Here is a 24372-nt window from a genome sequence, read left to right on the forward strand (position 1 = left end):
GTATTATCTCTTAAATCTTGAAAAAACATGTTTTTTACTAGTTTTTTTTTTGCTTTTACATACTACCTAAAATTATTCTCAAAAATCTTAAAAATTATACTACATTTTGTATAAATACAAAACGTAGAACCGCAACAAAAAACTTTCATAATATTCTTCGTAAGTTCTGATAGAGCTAAACTCATCCAGAAAGCATTCACAGGTGCTTAATTAAATGAAAATTTAGATATTTTTCGTTTTTTCAGCAAGTATTTGATATTCGGGATGGAGACATTTTTGCTTGCGTAGCAGACATCGGCTGGATTACAGGGCATAGCTACGTTGTATATGGACCATTGGTAAACGGAATCACCACTGTTCTCTTCGAATCTCATCCTGCTTATCCTGACCATGGTAATATTTCTGCTATGATAACAAGTAGCACATCCAAGGAGATAGATTGGCATGATGTCCAAATTACGTCCTTTAACTTCCTAACTTCCTAATCTCTTCCAACCTAAAATAATGTAGACGATTGGGGTTTTCAATAAATCCCTTAGACATATCCTTGAACAATCCTTTGTCCATGGGAAATATTTACGCAGCTAGTTCCATGCCAAATTATGTTCTTTAAGAGGTTCTTTTTCCTCGTTCATTTCCAGGAAAGGTTCTAAGAATCATTAGAAAGTGCAATTTTTACAGTGATTTTTATGTATTTTATAGGGAAAAAATGGATATGAAGTACAATCCTGTCTCACTTAGATGGTTTCGGAGCATAAATGTGGGTGGTTTTAGGCGATTTTCTGTTCTTCTTTTTCATAGAAAACTTGATTTTCTATTACGAGATATTGATCTCGTCGAAGTGATTTTTAAACTAATTGTTTTCGAGTCTCTTCAAGATGAATGAGTTGCCCTCTTTGTGAAGTTTGACTTGAAATAATATTTAATCTTTTTCCCAGAAGGAAGTTCTTGAAGGAAATAAAGAAAATTATTTCCTTCAAGCTGGGTGATATTCAAGTTTAGGCAAAAAAGCCCATATTCGTAAAAGAAATTTTGATCTGAATTGCACTTCTGCAGATTGATTCTTTTTCTTACATTTTTCTGGAAGGACTTAAAAATGAAATTCTGACAAACCGACAAAGCAAAGCTAGTTTAAGGCCACAGGCAAGGATAGGTATCTGATATTTGCAAAATGTCATTTGTGACTTATAGATTTTATCATTTTGTTACCTGTTCAATTAATTTTCTAAGTTGTGACTCTGACTCCCCTTGTATTTTTAAAGGTATCTAATTCAGAACCCAAAATACAAATCTATAGGATTAAAAAAAATATATGATTAAAAAAAAATGATTTCTCATTATAATGTGTTATAGGTAATTACTTGGTTCGAAAAAAAAGGAAGAAGAAGAAGAAGAAAAGAACTGTTCTCCTACTCTAGCAATTGAGATAAACGAGCACTTGAACGAGGTCTTGACCCTACTTATCTACCCAATTATCTAGGACAAAACAATATAAACAAATTGTCAACAAAATCGAAATGTCCAAATCCATGCAAAGTCGTTATTAATATATTTAAGCTGTTCTAAATTTTCAAGCTAAAGCACCTTAAATCTGACGAAATATTTCCAAGTGATTACCTCCTATTAGGGCTCCTCAGAGGAATACTACTACTACTACTACTACTACTAATAACTCACTGCAGCACCAAGCCGCCTGAGGCCAACACAGCTACGCACGCTCCTCCTCCAACCTAATCTATTTAAAGCCTCCCTCTTTACACCCTCCCAGGAAGTTCCCATTTCCTTTAAATCCTTATTTATGACATCCTCCCAACCCAGACAAGGACGACCTGCTTTCCGTGTAGCCCCAGACGGTTGGCCAAAAAGGACAATCTTCGGTAATCTGTCATCCTTCATCCGTAGAACGTGGCCTAGCCATCTCAACCTTTCTTTCATTATAGCCCCAGAAAGCGGGATTGAACCACACTTTTCGTACAACCTACTGTTTGAAATACGGTCAGTCAGCCGGGTACCCAGAAAAATCCGTAGGCAATTTCTCTGGAAAACATCTAGTAAATTTTCATCTGCTTTTCGGAGTGTCCATGCTTCAGAGCCATATTTGACCACTGTCATCACTGTAGCTTCCAATATTCTAATCTTGGTTTGTAGGCTTATCTTTCTATTCTTCCAAACTTTTTTTAACTGTGAAAAAACACCCTGAGCTTTAGCTATTCTACTTTTAACATCTTCACTGCTCCCACCATCTTTACTAATAATACTACCAAGGTAACTGAAGCTCCCAACCTGATCAATCTTTTCGTTACCTAAGGTCACCTGTTCATCTTCACTTATTCCTAACCTTAGTGACTTAGTCTTCTTAACATTAATTTTCAAGCCTATTTTAGCACCCTGAACTCGTAAAACCTCTAAAAATTCATTCATTTTGCTCACACTTTCATCTAATATGCTTAAATCATCAGCATAATCTAAGTCCAGGAGCGTTCTTCCTCCCCATTTGATTCCATGGTCTCCAATTGCCTTTCCTGTGCTCCTTAAGACGAAGTCCATCAAAATGATCCATATAAAGGGGGATAGAACACAACCCTGCTTAACTCCTGATTTAATACAAAACAAGTTGCTAACCTCATTTCCTACCTTAACCGCAGCAGTATTATTCTCGTACATAGCGCAAATCACTTTAATGTATTTTTCTGGTATACCATATAACGATAAGACCTTTGTTAACGCTGTTCTATCAACAGAATCGAAAGCTTGCTCATAATCGATAAAACTAAGGACCAAAGGTGTTTGACAACGAAGGGACTTCTCAATTATTAACCTAAGAGTGAAAACATGGTCGACACATCCTCTACCTTTTCTAAAACCGCATTGTTCTTCCCTTAAAACTTTGTCTACAGCATGTCTCAGTCTAAAAAGTATCATATTACTCAGTAATTTGCTACCTACAGAGACCAGACTAATGCCTCGATAATTCCGACATTCACTCTTGTCACCTTTCTTATACAGTGGTTTAATTAAGGTTTTCCTAAAATCATTGGGTACTTCCCCTTTTTCAAAAATCAAAAATCAGAGGAATACTACTTGCCATAATTGGTTCTGACGCATTAGATTCCTTACCTGGCAAGGTGGAGCGTCTAATATAAAGCTCTTTTATAGTATCCTTACCTGTGGTATCGTTTACCTGTTAGGTAAAACTTGTGAAGTCATGCCTATTAGTAGAATTATTAAAGAAACACCTTCAAAATAAGATTAGTTCTATTACAAACCGGAGGTGCGTTATAAAATAGAGTGCTTAATTGGTTTCTAGAACCAAATATCAATTTTAAGCCCTTCAAGCTGGTCCTGAAACCTTGTATAAATACAAAAATACCAAAAGAAAAATCAAAGAGAAATCACATTAAAATGTCCTTCAGTATTTCTTGATAATTTTTTGTATATTTACCAAAAGTTCATTATACTGAAAATTATATTATTTAAATGCCAACTAATTTAATTGACAGAAAAACCTCTTAATATCAATTTTTGGCTAAGCGCTTGACATCTATTTTTAAAATCAAATTGCAGCCTGAATAAATATATGTTAAAAAAACAGAAATTAAAGAAAATATAAGTTTTGCTTCGTATAACGGGAAAGGGACATGTTTTGTCTTCTAAATGTTTGTATTTATGGTACACAAATATGCTTTTCCCATTTCTACCTCGTACACTCTGATCAATAGCTCCATTATTTGTTGCGCATTTGGTATTATTAGGACAATATTAATTTTTCTGTTAAGCTGGGAAACTTTTTAGTAAGGAACTTCCTCCTTCGTTGCGGGTGTGGGGGGGGGGATATCCTATATGTTTGGTAAAAACTAAAGAACTAAACAATCATTTCCTGATTCTCTCCACTTTAGAACAAAAAAAAATTATCTCAAAGATCCAAAGTTATAGAAAATCACTGGCCTGTAAAATCAAATATTTTCTCTTCTCTAGGCCAGGTTCCAGGAATAGTATTTACTTTCAGAGAATTAGTTCCTAACTGGATGCACATGACTGCATTTCTTTGAGAATGGAATTCGTTCTGTGGCACAAGGAAAAGACACTTTCCTCTTCTTTGGTTTGATTGCCAAAAAGTAAATTGTTCTTAAATCAGAAAAAATTGCTGCATTCTCCCAATCCTACCTTAAATAATTTGCTAAGACCCAGTGCTTTTAAATTTACAATTTTGCAATGAAAGGAAAATGTTAAAACGGGTAAAACTTGATTAAAACAGTGAACATTCATTGTCTAATTAAAATTTTTATCCGCTATTATATTTTCGTTTCATTTGGTTATTCCTACCAACTTATGATGGTCATCTTCACTTATTTAGTTTTTCTTCTATATAGAAAATTTTCGAACATTTGAACACTCGCAGTTTTTACTATAGATCTGGTTTAGGAGTTTTCTGGTCCCACAAAAAATTTCAGTCTTAGGGGCAGCCCTAAGTTTATAGCAGTTAGTTTATAGTAAATAGAATAAAGAGGTAGGAATACCCTCCTCCTCCGCCCTCTTACAGAGGTTGGAGTAAATATGGACGCTTTAAAAATCATACAAGACGCTTACTCTTGCTTTACACCGTGGGGTTGGGATCTGACAACATCTTCTCTAGATATCCAGATTACAATAATTGATGGACTCTTCCTACTTTCAATTCCTCACAGAGGCTTTGTGTATTAGCCGAGATAGTAAGGATTTAGTTACCCCTTCAGATGTCAGGCTGTGTTCATAGACACCAAGAATATGACTAAGAGGCTATCTCTTGTTCTCCACTTGGGTTGGTTGAGTTCCAGAGGCCTCTTCCGAAAGACTTCTGGGCTCAAAGAAATCAGTGTTGCCATCTCTTCTCCCATAAGAAGTAGATTTGGCCGAAAAATTTGGAAATTCAAGCACAAATACCACATAAAATTGTATTTCTGACTAGTTTTGATTGAGGGGATGAGAGATTAGGAACCCACTCCTCTGCATTGGATTGGGTACGAACTCACGATAGGCAAAATAGGACATCTACTCTTACCAAGTTAGTCATTTCTAACGATGCAATTTGTGAAGTCTTGCTTTATTTTTGATGAGAATTTTTTCTTTATCGTTGTATGTTTAGAGGATAGTTGATTTAATTCCTCATGACGCCTTATGTCGTCCCATATACCAAGGCCCCATTTTTCATTCTCTAAAATGTAACTTTGAGAGGGAGAGAAAATTCCTTATTTAATCGTGCTATGAATCTCTGATAAGTGATGACCGAGTTGTCCCTGTTTGATTTTTTTTATCTGGGTTTTTGGATATATGAATTTCTCCCTTAGACAAGGCCCGAGAACTGCATAAATAATGCAGGAATATTTTCGACTAATCTTGCGAATTCCCTTCTTCAAAATCCAAAACTGGGTTGCGATGGCTTTACAGCCCATTATCCCAATTGTTCTACATTGGAGACGTGTTGGATGGCAGTAGAACCTGTAGCCAAGCTTTTTTATAGGTGCAGGGGATATTAGCCAGAGGTAAGATAGAAACCTAGAAGATCATTGGATACTTTCAAATTGGTGTTTTGTCCTTACAGATGCCGGTTGGGCATTTTGTCTGCCACATTTATCTTAGGAGGGAGATGTTGGTTCAATGGCCTCATAAATGTCCTGGTTCTTCTACATATAAACTGCTTTCACACGCGCTTTCAATGCATTAATTTTGCATGCTTAAATATGACCAAGAGAACACATTAACTTATAGCATTGATATTTCTGTATAAATCATCATACTATCTTGCATAATCTTTATTTATGGATTTTACTTTCTGGATGCCGTCAAATTGAGTTTTAAACGGTCATTCTTCTGATTGGTTGGAGAGGCGACTTTACTTTTTGCGTGTATATATGTTTTATAGTCAGTCCTTTTATAGTTTTCTAAGGCCGTTTTGGTTATCCAAGTGGATTTCTTAACCGGGTTAAAAGAAATAGAAAGATAATTTCAGGCTAGTTCTTAATATATGCTAAATGGTTGGCACCTACATTTATACTCCTGTGGAATATATATATATATATATATATATATATATATATATATATATATATATATATATATATATATATATATATATATATATATATATAATGCCAAGAATCAATAAACTTGTTCCTGAAAAGAAACATGTGTATTTTATGCACCAAGGTTTTCTTGAAATAGGATATTTCGATGGCTCCTCAATTACTGTCAAAGGCTACTGGTGATTACGTTTAGTATCGACTTAAAACTTAAACCTTATATCTCGTGACTCTTATGTAGTTTGTGTTCATGTTGTTTTTTCATTGTCTCTCACGATATCTGGTCTCAAGATGGATTTTAATCACGAGGAACCACTTAGATACTTTGTTAAAATAGTATAAAACTTCCCTAGATTGTTTTGACTTTCACGGAATGTCTAAAAGTAGAAACCCGGATGAAAATATTTTAAATCAGTATGATGGGATCTTGGAATAACTTTGAAGACAGGATACCTACCATGAGATGTAACTTAATGGAGTTATAAAGAATGATTATCTTTTATAAAAAAAACCGTCTTGCCTTTGCTTTCTTTATTGTGTTGTAGAACAGCTCTTTTTTTCTTTTCTTTTTTAACGTGTCATACGATCTGTGTTTTGGTAACGACAAAAGATAGAAACTAAAGTTATTTGTGGTATGGTAATTATGAAAGTAGAGGGAAAGTTTATATTAAGTTGGCAAAATTTCTAGTAACTGTGCAGCAATACAACATAAATGATAAAAATTATATTTTACTTGTGTGGTCAATAGAGAAAACAATGAGGAATATGAAATTGACCTAATCCAACTCTGATAAAATGTAACTTTGATAGGAAACTGCTTAGCCATGGTTTATCGTTGACTGCGTCTAGAGCGTATCTATTTGAGACGCGAGATAGAAACTTCTGTATCTCGTTTAGATCTCATGGAAATCATTTTTGGGAAGTCATTCTCGAAATCTTAAATTGCATAATTTTTTTTTTTATGAAACCTTCCATTCTGGTTAATCCTTTTGAAAACCTAATAGTTCATGGTAAGCCCGGTCGCTACCCGGCTCAATAGTAACCGAAACTCTAAAAAAACGAAATTTTGGTATCAATAGATACATCAGAAGAATTGGATTTTAATGCCGATTTCAAATATATAAGTTTCTTCAAGTTTTGTCTTACCCATCAAAAGTTACAAACCTGAGAATATTTGCCTTATTTTTGAAAAAAGAGGTTTGTTAAAAGTGATAGAATCTTAATGAAAATCACACCATCAGATTCAGCGGATCAGAGAACCCTACTGTAGAGGTTTCAAGCTCCTATCTGCAAAAACGTGGAATTTTTTTTTTTTTTGCCAAAAGAGAGATCACGGATGCGTGATTTTTTTAGTTGTTTTTTTTTTTTCGTCCAAAAAAGAGAATATCGCAATATCGCAAAAGCACTCATTCAAATGGATATTAAAATTCTAGTGCCCTCTTTAAGTGACCAAAAAATGGAGGGCAACTAGGCCCAGGGCAACTTCCCCCAAAGTTACCTTATCAAAATTTTGAGGTAGCCATTTTGTTCAGCATAAAAACGATCAGAAATTAAATTAAAAAAAATTTTTCAACTGAAAGTAAGGAGCAATATTAAAACTTAAAACGAACAGAAAATATTTCGAATATGGGGGGGGGGTTGCCTCTCCTCAATTGCTCGCTCTTACGCTAAAGTATCCTTTAACTTTTAAAAGAGGTTATTATTCCTATTAAACAACTTTTGTGATTCAGGAGTTGCTCAAAAATTTTCAGAAATTATTTTTTTTTTTAACTGAAAGTAAGGAGTGACATTAAACCTTAAAATGAATAGAAATTATTCCGTATATGAAAGGGGCTGTCCACTCCTTAACACCTCGCTCTTCACGCTAAAGTTTGACTCTTTCTCACAACTCTACTTTTCAAAACAATAAAAACTTTAGCGTAAAGAGCGGGACGTTGAGGAAGGGAAAGCCTCTTTCATATGCGGAATAATTTCTTTTCGCTTTAAGTTTTAATATCGCTCCCTACCTTCAGTTAAAAAAAAACTTGTTTATATTAAGCTCGAACTGTGATTTAGCTCCAGAAACGTTCCGATTCAGAGATGGGCAGAAGGGAAGGGGATTTCCCTTAATTATGGCGTTCGCACATTTACCAGTAAGGGCTGTCAGATTTCAGTCAATTCTGATGAGAAATAAATTTTATGTCCTAGTTGGGTGTTTGGGTGTTCGGACACAATACAACCTTCGTTGGGAGAGGAAGAGAGGGCTGAAGAAAAATCCTTATCATCTAGACATCTAGCAGAAGGTATTACTGGAAATCAACCAAACTTGTTGGGAATATTGTATGCCTCTTTGGCATCAGGACCTAACCCAAACTCTGTTGGGGATTGAAAAAATTGGAGAGGGGATAAATTTTTTTTCCGAAGCATTTAATTTCCGAATGCATATAGTAACCGTAGCTCGGCGGCTTTACCACCGGACCCAGCACTTGGCAGGTGGCAGGCTTCTATATATATGGATTCTCATTGTCGCTTGTTTTCTAACCGCAGGCAATTTGAGTCTTTTCTTGATGTCATGACGTCACCACAGGTTCGATATAGCTACCGTGTGAAAAATACGATGTCTTTCTTAAAGTTCTGACCTATTTAGATCGTTTTTGTGGCCAGTCATTGCTGTTCCTCGTTTTCAAGCCGTCGATTTCATTGTCCATTTTTGTTCCTCTTTACCTCAGTAAGTATTTTTCCACGCCTTCTGCTTTAGCAGTCTAGATCAAAACATTATCTCGTTTAATTTCTTCAGATGTTATAAATAACAAATACGTCTTTTCAAGTTTCAAACCACATATCACTGTTCTCAATTTCGTCTACAATTCAATGTGATTCTCGCTGTCGTTGGTTACATGCCTTTTTCTTTAGCTGTTGCGATTCTCACTTTCACTAGTTCTCTAATCTCATTTATCTGTGCTTTATTTCATCAATCAGCCCCTTAAGCATTTTAAATGACCTTAAATTAGAATTAGCATCTTTGGAAAATTACGTTTTTTTTGGTTATTGAACCTTCAACTTTTGCCTGGGCAAAAGTCTTCAGTATATCTTCTAACCGTATTTGTCTTTCTTCTCCATTTCGAATTTTGATTTCTTTAGACAATTTAGCAATGCCCTTTGCTTTAGATGCCCGTATTGGTCGTCCAGGCTGTTATATATACATATATATATATATATATATATATATATATATATATATATATATATATATATATATATATATATATATATATATATATATATATATATATATATATATATATATATATATATATATATATATATATATTTAAGGTTCAACTGGTTGCAAAGCCAATTTACTATTTAAAATATCGTCCTTGGATTCCTGACCAAAGTGCTGCTGCCACAACACTTTTGTTGGCGGAATCGACAAAAGGTTTCTGGAACGCTTCACGTTGCCTAGGCAACGAAAATCAATTTATTGTTAATTTTAACTAAGTCCTATGGAACTAATTCCAAATTTTATTTGCTTGGTTTGACTCTTTGGTCACGTTGACTTTAAACACTGGGCTTTCCCTGCGAACCATTCGAAGAACAATTTCACCAGGTCTATGAAACAAACTGAGAAGAAAAATACTCTGTAACTTACACAGTATGTCCTGTGCTATTTTTTATATGCTGGAAAAGGGGATTTGAACTTGACTCACCACCCTCACATCTCCTCCCTTACCTCTCGATCTCTCTTAAAGTTAACATTAACTCTGTCTTAAAGATAATATTTTACAAAGTTAAATATTTTTTTCGACCCGATTCTAAATAATTTTTAGTCTATTGAATGTCGTAAGAATAGTAAATTCGATTCCTCTTTTAAAATGTCATTTCCTATTCCATTTTGTTTTTTCAAATGTTCTGTTAAAAGCAATTGTGGAAGACTCCGTTACTACATATTTTTCCTCGATTTTTTTCTATTGTCCATGAAGACAAATGTGACATTTTTAAAGCTTTTCTTCGTAAAGTGAATTTGAATATCAGTTTTCGAAAGCTCAAAGGAAGCTCAGAATACAATTCTGGAAGTGATTATAAGTAGAAAAATAGCATTTTAATCGGTATTGATCACCAAATGACTCGAATACGGATTTTCTTTTGCTTTGAAAATTCAATGGAAAATGAAAATTATTAGACATAGCTTAAATTTTTTGGAGGGTTGACGTTGACATTCTTTTAGAGAAGAAAACTTCCACTTTTTCTGATCATAGAGAAAGAAACTTCTAGTTTACTTTCCTAGTAATATTTTATTATTCGAAGAACGTAATAGTAATAGTAAATATGTAATAGTAAATAAGTAAATAGTAAATAGAACGTAATAGTAATATAATTTTATTCGAAGAACGTGAAATCCAGAGGAGATTAAAAATGGCTGGACTGGGTCCTCTAAAGAATAAACCATCAGAGCCATCTAGCTCGTCTTTTTGTTTTGACGGTTTTTACCACCCATGCAATCAGTTTTATAAATGACCCAAATGTTAAGTTTCATGATTGCCATCCGCATCTTTAAAAGAAAGGTTTATTAACCTCAAAGCGGGATTTTTCTAACCTAGCAGTGCTTAATTTGAGGTTTCGTCTTTGTCCCTTTCAGTCGTAGGTTAATTTTTATTGTTGAGGAGCAACTTGGCTTATTTGAGACGGACTATGCGATGGTTAAAGGAAATTTTTAAAACAGGCCAACTATTTTTATCCAATATTGGTTGAGACAAATGCTTTGCCCTGCCTGGTAACGCAATGAGTAGATTGACGCCATGTAGGTGCCGGCGGTAGTTTTGTGTTTGGTCAATTTTTATAATCCCCTGCGAAACTTTTTTCAACGATACTAACTGCCCAGAAGGCCAACCAACCAAACTCACCTTCATCATAAGAACCTGCATTAAAACAGTTTTAACTCTGACTTTAGGCTCTTTTGTTCATTTTTTATTTATTTATTTATGTATTTGAGCACTGCTATAGTATTCATAATGCTCGTGTTTAAAATCTTTTCAGAGTTTATAATTATCTCCAGTTTTCGCACTCTTTTACAAATTGATCGAACGGTCTATTTAACACGGAATATATTTGGATGTTTGGCCTGCCACATAATGTCACTGGCAAAGGTGTTAGGAAAGGGAAGAATGGGAACTAGGATTGATTTTCTTTTTCTTTTCATGACAGTTACAGAAAAGTAGTCCCAATCTATACAAAGCCTCCCTCTTTAAACCGTCTCAGGAAATTCCGATTACCTTTAAATCTTTCTTTATGACATCCTCCCACCCCAGACGAAGAGGACCTGCTTTCCTTTTAGCCCTAGACGGCTGGATGAAAAGGACAATCTTCGGCAATCTCTCATCCCTCATCCACAGAACGTGGTCTAGCCATCTCAGCTTTTCTATTATTATGTTCCTAGAAAGCGAGATTTAACCACATTTTTCGTACAGCCTACTGTTTGAAATACGGTCCGTCAGCTGGGTACCTAGAACAATCCGTGGGCAATTTCTCTGGAAAACATCTAGCAAATCTTCATCCGCTTTTCGGATCACCCATGCTTCAGAGCCATATTTGAGCACTGCCATCACTGTGCCTTCAAATATTCTAATACTGGTTTGCTGACTTGTCTTTCTATTCTTCCAAACTTTTTTTTTAACTGTGAAAAAGCGCCCTGAGCCTTGGCTATTCTAATTTTAACATCTTCACTGCTCCCACCGTCTTTACTAATAATACTACCAAGATAAGAGAAGCTGCCCACCTGGTTAACCTTTTCGTTACCCAACGTCACCTTTTCATCTTCACTTATTCCTAGCCTTAACAAAATAAACATCAATGAATTTTTTCTTTGTATCTTTTGAAAAAAGGAGGCCCAGCGAATCTCCCCTGCACTCGAGCATTTTTAACCTAGCTTTTTTTTGAAGAAGAGAGTATTGAACTTTACATTCTTTCAAAATTATTCAAAAGGGTCTTATTTGGGTAGATTCAATTTTATCCGACTCTTTTCGGATGATGCCAGGGTGTCAAGCCGGACAAGTGAATTCAATATGAGGGAATACAGAGCCAGTATAAATCATTAAAGAATGGGAAAGGGGGATGCCAAATTTATTTAAGAGCTTAAGGAGGAAGATAGACGCATTAGTTTTGTGAATAGTATTTTTAACATGGTTAACCCAACCTAAATTATAAGAAAATTGCAACGCCAGGTATTACAAAGGAGAGCACAGAAATTTCAGGGGAGGCGGAGTTAAGGAATTAGAGTGGGGGCTTAAGGGAATAAATTGGCATACTATGGATTTAGAAGGGTTTACTCTTGTGTTTAAGTCTGAGGCATCATACTCAATGTCATTAAGGATGCTCATAATGCTGCCTATTAAATTTCTACAGCAGGTTTCAATAACCGTTTAGTCATCGACAAATTTCCATCTGTCAGGAAATTCTTTCGCAAGGCTGTTAATCATTACTGAGAAAAGGAGGGACCTAGGCGCATACCTTGGGGTATTTCATTGTGGACATAAAGAGTATTAGAATAATGATTCAGAAATGTGAAAGTTAATATTGAATTCAATGACAAGTTTCTCGACTAGTACATTATGGTCGGCAAGGTCAAATTCTTTTTGGAGATCAATAGAGATTACCGTTAGCAAAATATTAAGGTTATCAAGAATATTTTCAATGGAATTTATCAGATTAAAAAGGTAATCCCCTATAATAAAAACATTTGCTCGGAGAACTACCCTTTAAAAACAAGAAAATGACGACCCTAAACTTAAATTTTGGTACTTCAGGATCCAGGCAAATATTTAGAGGGGAACTCTTTTAAAGGATGACCATAATTCTGGAAGTCTTGTTATGCGAACCTTAAACTTAATTCTAAAGAATGGGGAATAAGGAGGCGATAGCAACCTTTTTCGCAAATAAGCGAATTTTGGATTAACGCTTGGTTGTAAAAATCAAACAAAGAAAAATGCGAGTGGAAAGTCAAACTTGTCAAAAGCCGGCTATTAGGGTTGAGGGAAATAGATTTTTGTGGAGATGAAGGGGGTCAACCGATGCCTCAAAAACTTAAGTTTTTGTTTCGGCTAATGTTTTCAAGATTCTCATGAGGGATGTATCTGATTAATGTGATGGATACTAGTCTAACCTTTGAATTCCCTTTGTTTGGAAGAACATATAGATGAATTCAGAATGAAACATGCTATAAGATAGCTGGAGTTGGTCTTCACTCAAAAACGATAGTTTTTAGCGGAAACGCTAGTTTCAGATAAAAAAAAAAAAAACAAAAAAAAACTGAAATATAAAAAGCGGAGATTTCTTTGTTTTATTTAGAATTTTTATTTTACTGTATCCTGTAAATCAAAACTTAAATGAGCTAATTTTTTTCAAAGGATCGCTATACGAAAGTTAAGCCTAAGTGTAAAGAGCGAGGGTTAACGGTTGGTAGCGCTCCCCACCCCATTTATTAAGGTTAATTCTATGTTATTAAAAAACAAAAATTATATTTTTTGAAAGTTTATTTTCAAATGAAAGTAAAGAGCAATATTAAAACTTGAAACGAGATTATCTTGTATACTGGGGGCTATGACAGTCATGACATTTCTTCGGCTCCATTTTTTATGCTAAAGTATGACCTTTTCCACGCAATACTTCAAGAACGAAAGCTTCAACACAAGAGCAATGAGATCAACAACGTTTTCCCACTACGCCTCGCGAATAGAAGGTATTATTTATTTACATTTGCTTTAAACAACAACAAGTATTTTCCTCACTTTCTAACTGATTTTCGAAAAAAATACGAGGTAAACTATTTCTTTTCTTCCTAATGTAGGGATGTCAGAGACTAAATCCCTAATTGTCTCAATATTTACTCATTGAACTCCTCTGAAACACATTTTATAAAAAGCAAGAAAACATAGACTTGAGATTTTTTTTCCTTAGGTACCCCCCCCCCCCGCCTTCCTATAAGAAAATCTATTCTAAAATGGTTGGCTGTCAGGATTCACGATTATCCTTCTTGAAAGAAAAAGGCAAAATTTTATATTTTTTTTTACCTATGGACTTCCTCCCTGTTGCAATCTCTGCAACAGGGTTCTCCAATATGCTGAATTTGACGCAGTGATTTTCATCAAAACTATTCCGCTTCTTGATGGTTTTTCTCGCATTTAGAAGTCAGATAAATTTTCTCAAGCTCTTAATTTTGGTGGGTAACTTAAAACTAAATGAATTCTACATATTTAAGTATGAGTAAAAAAAAACAAATTTTCTTTATGTACTTATTAGTACCAGAACTTCCTTTTTATTTATATAGATTCGATTACTGCTAGCACGAGTCGCTCTGAAAAATGTGCTCTTTCCTGGACGCCCTAGCTGAAGAATTGCCTGGGAGAGTTTGCGAATCTATATCAGTAATATGGGACAGATTTTCTCGAAAGAACAGTTTGTTTGTCTTCAGACAGTTTCATTCTCTTTATTTTGCTGATTATACTAAGGCTAAATTACAAGGCTATTTCTTCGATTGCATTGCATTATACTATTTCATTACCTATTCTTCCATTCTTGAAGTATAAAAAAAAACTCGGAGTGTCACGCACATCCAATGCCCGATATGTCACAAATCCTTTACCCAGTTTAATCATTGCAAGAACTGCTTATCGATTTGATGGAATATCGTTATCAGGGAGCTGATATCAGATCATTATGCAGCACCCAATAAAGTTTTTTTTAAGTAGTACTAGCCAACCTTTGCTAGTCGAATTTTGAGTTGATTGCTAAAAAAAAAATCAGGTCCACTCTCAGATAATGTGGTTGATGGATTCATTAAATGCTTGATGCCCAAAGCTGAAGTTTCCTGAAACTTCTTATGCTTAATAGAGAAGTCATAGAGTCCATCAAACCTTTTTTCTTGATTAAACAATATGACCTCAGAAGGATATAAGAAAACAACGAAAACGAGACGTATATTCGGTATTTAAGTCTACTTAAACTGCTCTTTACTTGGCATTCAGTTTCCTGATGATTCGTCTTTATCACTTAAAACAGCAGCGTTATTGTCGACCACTCATCCTTTCGGTCAATTATTTTTCTCCTGGGAAAGAAAGTATTCTACTAGGTCATTGTTTTCGATTATAATGGCTATTCCACTCGGTTATAAAAGATTTATTTTTAAATAACATATCCTGCATGAACAGACACAAAGAGGAGAAGAGTGAAAACACTTACTACTTTAGAACCGAGATGTATTTTTTGGTCATTGTTGAATAAAACATTGAGATATTTTCCTAGTATTTTTTTATGTTTCTTTTAGAGCTTAAAGGTTAGATCGCCTTTACACTGCTGAAGACATTAATGAGTCATTCTCCAGTTGAGTGATATTTTTTCAAGAGAAACTATTATTTCCAAGACTAAGTTTGGGAATAAAAAGCTGCTAATTTGTACGTGTTCTGCTCCTGAATCCTCCTTGTGAAATATATAGCTTATTGCGCAATTCAGATGTTATTATTGATGATTTTGAAGACAAATTAGTTTCAATGGTGAATCTATAGTTGGATTTTCTTTGTCAGGATTTTGAGAAATTGTTAAGCTTTCGGTCGAAATTTTGTGAGAAGATTCACTGTTTTATATATTTTTTTTTGGGGGGGTGGTGGATGCCATTATTCAATTTCAGTTTGCTTGGTATATCCTGGAATTACTTTTGCTTGTCAAACGTTCAGTAGTAGATCCAATTTAAGAAACTTCCCTAAGCATAAATTCAATGTGCTAAATGTTAAGAATGATAGTATAAAAGAATTTGTAGAGAAATTGTTTTCAAAGACATTTTAGGAAATCTCATATTTCCTGAATTGCTATATTATTCATTTCCTTTGAAAAATATTTAAATTTGTAGGCTGTCTTCTCCCAACCATTTCTTGTTGAATATTCCAGACCGGTTTTCACCACAAATGTTCAGTTCTCAGACTTTCGTGAATATTAAGATAACAGTCAACCTCATCAAAACCTATCCAAATTTATTTATTTGCAAGTACCTCTTCCCAGATAAAACAGAAACCCTTAAAGCAGACATGAAGGAATCCTAAAGCAGATATGAAAGGAATCGGTATAGCAGAAGCGAATCTTATTAATGATTCGCTGGGGCGCTTCGGTGGGGGCGCTTCGTGCCCCCCAAGCCCCCCCGCGCACGTAAGTCGTTACGCGCCATATTAGTTACGCGCCATTGTAGTTGTGTCCCTGTGTCCCACCTGTGAATATAGATAGATATATATATGTTTTAACTACGTAAAACTTGCGAATATACAACATTCTTCGCTGTCCCATTGTCTGTGCATATAAATAGATTGTCAGGTTTACGGACTCTTGAACATGCAACATATAATTGTCCACGGGGAAAACAATCCGTATTCAGATCTGTACCTCATTATTCTAATGATTGCCCTTGAGTTTTGTTGATGGTGATTGCTAATCGAACAACATAAAATTGTCCATGGGAAAAACAATCCGTATTCAGATCTATACCTCATTATTCTAATGATTGCCCTAGAGCTTTGTCGATGGTTATTGCTAATCGAACATTCCCTGTGTCCCGATCGTAATTTATATATCCCCCTGTGCCCCCCGGCGTCCCCGTTGTAGTTGTGTCCCTGTGTCCCGGTCGTCATTTATATTCCCTGTGTCTCGTTATTTGTGTCCCGGTGTCCCAGTCTGTAATTTCTCTTTGAGTGTCCCGGTCGTTAATTTCGTCAGTCGACAAACATGACGTCAGTCGACAAACAACTTCATGACGGCATAATGCTCAATCCTTATAATGGCGTCAGTCAACAAACATGACGTCTTCGACAGACACACAAACAACTTATTTTTGTATATATAGATTATTTTTATATATATAGATTGAAGAGGTAGCTGTTATAGTCATCAAGTTATCCTTTATTAATTTCATTTACTTCAATAAAAATTGAGGCTATCACTTATATGAGGGACGCTATTCGAGTATGGGTCAGAAAAATACATTTGCTTCTGGTTTCCCAAAAAAGGGCCTAAAAGACTTTAAAATTTTTGGAAAAGAAATAGGATGAGTATAGGCTATGGTTACGTAATGACATCACTCCACTCCTCTTACACTTTGAAGAAATGGAATCAGTTCTATTCTAAATATTAAGCTCCTGAAACTTCATTTACAGTGCTTTCCCAATTTTATTGATTCCTACTTGACATAACAAATGTGTAACTATAATTAATTTGACGAGGGACAGTATGGAATTTCCTCCCAGTTATCAAGAATCTTTAGTAAATCAATGAAAAAGAACTGTCGATGCGGATATAGAATGATTGTGTTCATTGTTGACCCCCCTCCCAAAAAAACTTTATTGATGCCTTGCGGTACTACAAAATAGATGGGTTTTCAGGGGTATGGTATTCTTATAACCGTTATTTATTTATTTATTTGTTTGTTTTTAATATACAAATGATTATATCTTAAGCTCTTGTTAGAGTCAAAAAGATCAAACAGTCATTTATTTTACCTTAAAGAATAATTTAAGGTTGGCTCAGAGGTACATGGTAATAATAGCTAAGGGGCTGAAACTTTGGCAGGGCCAACTACAAGTATTTTGCTTGCTGTAGAGACTCGTGAGTGCAATATAATGACGTCCTTATTTTACACAGTTTAAATTTATTGTTGTTATTTCTGAATAAATATATATATACATGACTATTTAACTGCAGAACAATGAAACTAAGACCTCCTGCGTGTGCTTGTTCTTGTGCAAAAGTAAATTAAACATAAAGAGCCAAATGAGCAGGGCTTATATTTTCTGACACAGGAAGGTATATGGAAATTTATCCTACCCTAGTTTTATCCATCACTGACAATTCTTGGCTGTCTGAAAGACGAAGTTGTCTCGAAAACCCGACTGGTTAACAAAAGGAGTTCATGCTCTTTTACCATTTATTGTCATTTTGTCGTTAAATTCATTCAAATCTCTTGTTTTTCTTTTGAAAATTCACAGGACAAGTTCGAATATTAAGTATACTCCATCTTTCTCTCTTCCTCTCTCTATTGTTCTCTCTTTCTGTATCGGTGTCTTTCTTTGTGTTGTCTTCTCTCAACCTACCTATTTATCTCTCGACATATCTATCTCTTACTCTCTATCTCATTCTTACCCTGATTTCTGCTGACAGTCCTCTGCTGTTTTCTTCCATTTTTAATATATTAATATATGAAAAGAATGCTTTTATTTTAAAAGGAAAAACTCTTACAGAGTTTTGACTTTAATAGTTTGTTTATATAGTACCCTTCCAATACTTCCCCATCCCCCTGGGAAAACTATTAGAGTCAGTTATTGCGGCTAAAAAAGGGCATTTCACTATTTTTTTTTTCTGGCATAATTACTGATAGCAATAACTGATCAATAATCTCTAGAAAAAACTAGTGGCAAAAATTCTCCCAAATTATAAAAACAGTAGAATCTTTTGAAACTGATCATGTTTTCCCTCTAAAAAAAAATGTGTGTGTGATATGTTCACTCAATAGTTTTAGTATCTATCTTTTTTGGAGGTCGCTACTGGGAAATGGTTCAACGAATTCGTCCTACTCAATTCTATGGTGCTCCTACAGCTATTAGGCTACTACTTGGTCATGACAGCTCTTATGTGACGAAATATGATCGATCTAGCCTGAGAACACTTGGATCAGTTGGTGAACCTATCAATCATGAGGCCTGGCAGTGGTACCATGAAGTGGTTGGAAAGGGTAAATGCGACGTTGTTGATACCTGGTGGCAAACAGGTGCTATTTCTTGTCTTTGTCTTCTTTACTACTTACTTAAACAGGTTTCTAAAAATAAATTTTAAGAAATTTACTAAAAATCTACTTTAAGTTTTTGGCGAAATAATGAAAAGTTGTTTAATATAAATTGGAAATATTTTGCCTGGTCTATTGTATTGATGTAACACAAGGCTCCAATCCTGTGAGGAAGGGCGCCTTTTCTTGGCTTGAGAGTAGTTTAATTCCATTACATTTATATGAACATGGTGACATTTTCTGTCTTCCTCCTTGAGTGCAGTTTAATTTTATATATTTTCTAGTTGGATTTTCACTTATCTCACGAGTATAGAAAATAAGAAAAACGGAGGATTAAAATTCTAGCCAATTAATCTTATTTTTTAACGATTAAATGCTTATTAATGATATTCCTTTCCATTTAAATTTCTTTGAATATGTTGTTGTTGTTTTTTTGTTTTATGATCCATTCTAATTATATTTCCTCTGACAAGAACTCCTCATCACTCATACATTGAATCATTTATAAGCTCAGTATTTTATTCCGTATTCTATTATTTATGAGGCTGCTTAAAGACATCTCTCCCTGTGGTAGTATGATATTCAGTGTTTGTTTGTCTTCAGGGCTCATTTATATTGTTTCTCACTTTTCTTAATCGACTGACTTAATATAGATTAACCCATGTTAAGACTAAGCATTCTAGTTTTTGAATAATATATCTAATTATAAATTATGAGTTTAGGAAAACTAAAAATATGAGAATATTATCTTCAGTAAAAAGAGGTTTGGTGAAGATAGTTTTATAGCTTGGTGTTTGGACTTTGATAGCCGGTTTTTTCCAGTCAAATTATGTTTTTATTTTTTTATTTTTTTAATCTCTCGAAATTTAAGTAAATCTTGTTTTTATTTCCCATATTGTGTTTGATCAATCAAACAGATCAAGCCGTGCCAACCTTGAACACCAATGTAAAAAAAGGAATCTTGTATCAAAAAATACAACAGAAGAAACGACTTACTATGTTCAATCCAAATATGAAAAATTCGGTGAAAGTTTGCATAGTTTTAGAAAAAAAGCCCCCCCCCCCCCCCACCCCAAAGGGGGGGTGGCATTTGATCAAAATTTTACCATCAGTTTCAACATATTCTAAAACCTAGAGCAGATGTTAAATGCCCCTATACACACAATGGCGACATCACGTATTTTCGCTCATTACGGATGCTTGTTTATTTGTTGTTGTTTTGTTTCTGGGGTGATCAGGTCTAACCAGTGGCTGATAATTTTGAATAAAGACTTGTTTAAACGAGAATTAAAAGCTCTTGTGGTTTTTTAAGTAACTAATGTAATCGCGCCACAGCAAAGTGACTTTTTTCCAGTTCTGTAGCGGGACAATATTCGGCGAAAGTTGGGCCAAAATACTGCCGAGTAAAAATTCTGAGATAGCCAATCTTTAGTTAAGGTCTTTTCTAATAACAAGAACAGATTTGATTACAAGGGAGTTACTAGGAGAAAATTCCTTGGAATTCTTGAAAAATATGATTATACACATTTTCGACTTGGATACCTCTTCACCCAAGAACTATTTAAGTGATATATGTTACATTTTTCCCCGGGTGATCGTTATCCTCCCAATAATTTATATAAAATTCAACTCTCCTCTTAACTTACCTGATCAATATTTGAGAAAAGAAAAAGATTGACTATTTCTTTGGTAAAAGTAGTCAGGATCCAACAAAACAGGTAGCTGAAATTTGCTAACATTCTATTTTCCAATTATCTTTTAAAACACTTGAACTAAAACTTGTACGTCTAAAGCCTTTACGGTTAAACGTCCCCTTTGTTTTTGGATTCGAAAAAGAAAAAAAGGAAATTGGACTTATCTTACATTCTTCTTGTGTTATTTTGATTTCTGGAGTGTTGAGATATAGAATAGAAATTTCAGCATAAACTTTCTTCTTCATACTTCTACTACTATCAACGTCTCGCTGCAGCACCTAGTTGCCTGAGGCCAACATAGCTACACACGCTTTTCCTTCTTCCCAATCTATTCAAAGCCTCTCTGTTTACACCCTCATAACAAGTCCCAATTTCCATTAAATTTTTCCTTAAGGCATCCTTCCACCCTATTCGGTCGACCTGCTTTTCGTTTGGCCTTAGACGATTGCCCAACAAGGACGATCTTGAGAAATCTAACTTTCTTAATCCCCAGAACGTATCCTAGCCATCTGAACCTTTCATTATAGCCCTAGAAAGTGGAATTTAACCGTATTTTTCGTACAGCCTACTGTTTGAAGTACGGTCAGTCATCCAGACACCCAGAACAATCTGTAGGTAATTTCTCGGGGAAACATCTTGTAAATCCTGCTGTGTTTTTGGGAGCGCTCACCCTTTACAGCCATACTTGACTCCTTTCATCACTGTAGCCTCTAGTATTTTAATCCTGTTGCGCAAACTTATATTCCTGTCCTTCCAAGCTTTTTTTTTTAACTACAAAAACACATCCAGGGCCTTTGTTTATTCTACTTTTAACATCTTCACTGCACGTTTTCCGCTTTATACATAGGACAAATACTTTCCGTTTGAAGTTTTATCATTGCTCATTATTTTTCATTATATTTTGAAATGATTCGTTTTTTAATTTAATCTTGCCAAATAAGTTGCATCTAGGTAGCAGCCCCCCCCCTCCAGAATTCCCTGCTGTTGCTATCAATGTTCAAAATCTGCAGAAGAATGCATCGAGAATAAGGGGCTCATTTAAATGGACTGGCTTTACACAATGAATTAAGAATTTTCCAAATAAAATAGAGACTTAAGCCCTCTTAGAAGCATTGCTCTTTATTCTTAAGCAGAAATTTTAAACACAATACATCGTCATTCAAAAACAAATCCCCCCCCCCAAAAGAGAAAATATATTTTTTTTTCTGCAATATGAGGGAGATGTAACCCCTTTAACGCTTATTTTGTTCGTTTAGTCCAAATATGTAACTCCAATAAAGAGAGGTCGGATGTCTTCTCTTCATATTTATCCGAAGGAATTTTCATGGAATGCTTGAAAATTCTTGCATGAAATATTAGTTTTTCAGGTTTAAGGCATACTCCAGTCACAAAAAGACCCAATGATCTCTCCGCTAATAGCTGGTGTGCAACTATAGAATATTTTGGTGTAAGAATGTTATGGTGTTAGAGAAAAAATGCACTAGCGTGTGGCAGTATGGCCTTGAACCTGGAGGATCACATAATTTTCTATTCAATAGTTCTTAACCAATTGACTGTCTCAGAAGTTTTTCTGATACTGAGTTGGCAATATTCTTATCAGAATTATTATTTTGTGACTGAAAATGGCAGACATCGGCTCTTTTCGCAACGTTGTCTCTTATTTTATTGTTAAAAAGGGACTGCAGCTTCAAATTTTCTTTCCACTGCCCTTATCCTGATAATATGGCTCGTGGGCATGGACTCATGGATATTCTAAATCAGTATAAAATTTGCATTATTTTTATGCATGCATTGTTTTCACAATGTTCTTGAAAATCTTGGTATTTCCCGTATTTGTGTCAAGCTTGGCTAGCATCTGTGTTTCTTTGCTCTTTTTTAATTAGTATAGAGTTTACTAAAACGCCATCTTTTTTATTTAATAGTGTAACACAGGTGTGGTAAGTATCGTTTTATGGAAATTTACAAGCGTCATTTTTTGGATATACATAAAAGCCTGGGTATCGAGAATGGTTTCTAAATTAGGTTAAAACTGGTCTAGAGACTAAGCATACCTTTTGAGAACCACCGTGACCACTAGAGATACCATCTTCCCACCCAATGTTGTTTTCTTTTTTTCCTTTTTTTTTGGGGGGGGGGGGTCTAAGAATGTATGCCAATTGCTGGCAGTCATGTTAAAATCAAACGTAATATAAAAAAGACTTTGTTGATTGAAGCTGGTCTGTGAAAGCTGGTTTTATAAGATTTTTCTTTTCTAATAGGATAATATATGCCGGCTAACTGTAATGAGAGCGTCAGAATTAAACTATGGGAATATCAGCGTTAACACACTGCAGAACAGTCTACTAGCCTGTAAAAGTGATTTTAGGCCCGGAGAAATTAGACTCGACCTTATGTTTTGAAGTAGGACAATGGTGTAGGTTATTCTCTTTTTTCTTGAAGAATATATTTGGAATCGGAAAACGAAAATACAAAGTGGGACTGTTGTAAATCATACAAGGTTCATCGGAAATCGTTTCCGCTGCATAAAATGAAACTGCTTCAATTACATAAGCTATTCTGGCTTCAGTTTTTCTATAGTTATTGTGTGAACTCTGCACTGTGTTTTAATGAATGTTTTTACATGCCGAAAGACTGTTTTATCATAATATTTGAATTACTGTAAGTTTAGAAGGAAGTTTTGAGTCTATGCCCGTATTGGATAGTTTTGCCAAAGTCAAACTTTCTTTCAGATTTTATAGACAGGCATAGCTGGGTTAACTTGCTGAAATTAGAGAATTATGTATTGAGAATGGTGCAAATCAGTACAATTTCTTTGAGTAGTACTGATAACATGATTCCAGTGAAGTTGAAATTTTAGATGAGTTTACCCTTTATTCAATTTGTCTAAGGAAGTTTAGGATGATTTGTATTTCTTAAAAAACGGGATCAGTGAGCTTTCAAATAAGGCAAATCGATTGAAAATATTTTTTTGTTAATTATATAAGGATTTATTATACTGAAGAGGAAGGGAGTCTAAACAACAAATACTTATCTAGTTTGTTTCAGTCAGTGATTACTATTTCTTTTTTTCTTATGTTTGATTGCAAATAAAATATGTGTCTTGATTTTTTTCTCAGTAATAGTTTGTTAACCAACAATTACTCATCTGTGCACCTGGTGTCAGGGTGCTATGGGTGATAAGGGTGTTACGGGTCAACAGCAAAATTCATTGTTTTGTCACGGTAGTCTAGTCTTGAAGTTCTAATTTTTATCTATTTATGTTTCGATTTCAATATTTTGAATTTCGCAAAATTTGATCAACCTGAACTTAAAGTTTTTGTTGTTTTCCTTAATAGAGACCGGAGGAATTTGCATTAGCCCTCGCCCTTCTGCTCCGGGTGCTGAAATCCGCTCTGCAATGCCAATGAGACCGCTATTCGGAATTGCTCCCGTGATTCTGGACGACAAGGGAAATGTTCTGGAGGTACGATTTGTTCTTCTTTTTTCCGTGTGTCAATTTAGTGTGACTTTAGTTTTTCGAAATTAAGTCTAGATGCAGAAAAAAAAAACAAGAAGGTAGAAGATTTTCTTTTTTTTAATTGGTCTGCTGAAATACCCCTCCTCCACCCCAAATGTAAAGATTTTTTTTTGTATTTTCTTATGTTGTCAGCATAATTTGCCTATTTTCAAGTGCAGTTAATACGCGTTTCGATTTTTTTTCCCTTTCTTCACAAAGACTTTTCTTTGTCCTATGTGTGTGTGTTATTTTTAATTTTATTATGCTTAAGCCTAACTCTGTTTCAAGCCTTGTATTATTGGGGTTAAAGTAGGAAACAACTATGCAAGCAATTGT

The 24372-nt window shown here is 34.7% G+C and overlaps 1 protein-coding gene across 2 annotated transcripts in view; it reads left to right on the forward strand.

The window, feature by feature from the left end:
• LOC136029375 (acetyl-coenzyme A synthetase 2-like, mitochondrial) overlaps positions 1-24372 on the forward strand; it is a 260989-nt gene that overhangs the window by 142041 nt on the left and 94576 nt on the right. For both annotated transcript variants that reach the window (XM_065707693.1, XM_065707694.1), the window contains exons 6-8: positions 246-393; positions 18601-18831; positions 23876-24003. In XM_065707693.1, coding sequence (XP_065563765.1) covers positions 246-393; positions 18601-18831; positions 23876-24003 — 507 coding nt within the window. The remainder of the gene's footprint in view (positions 1-245; positions 394-18600; positions 18832-23875; positions 24004-24372) is intronic.

This window comes from Artemia franciscana, chromosome 7 (assembly GCF_032884065.1).
Source record: "Artemia franciscana chromosome 7, ASM3288406v1, whole genome shotgun sequence".
Lineage (NCBI taxonomy): Eukaryota > Metazoa > Arthropoda > Branchiopoda > Anostraca > Artemiidae > Artemia > Artemia franciscana.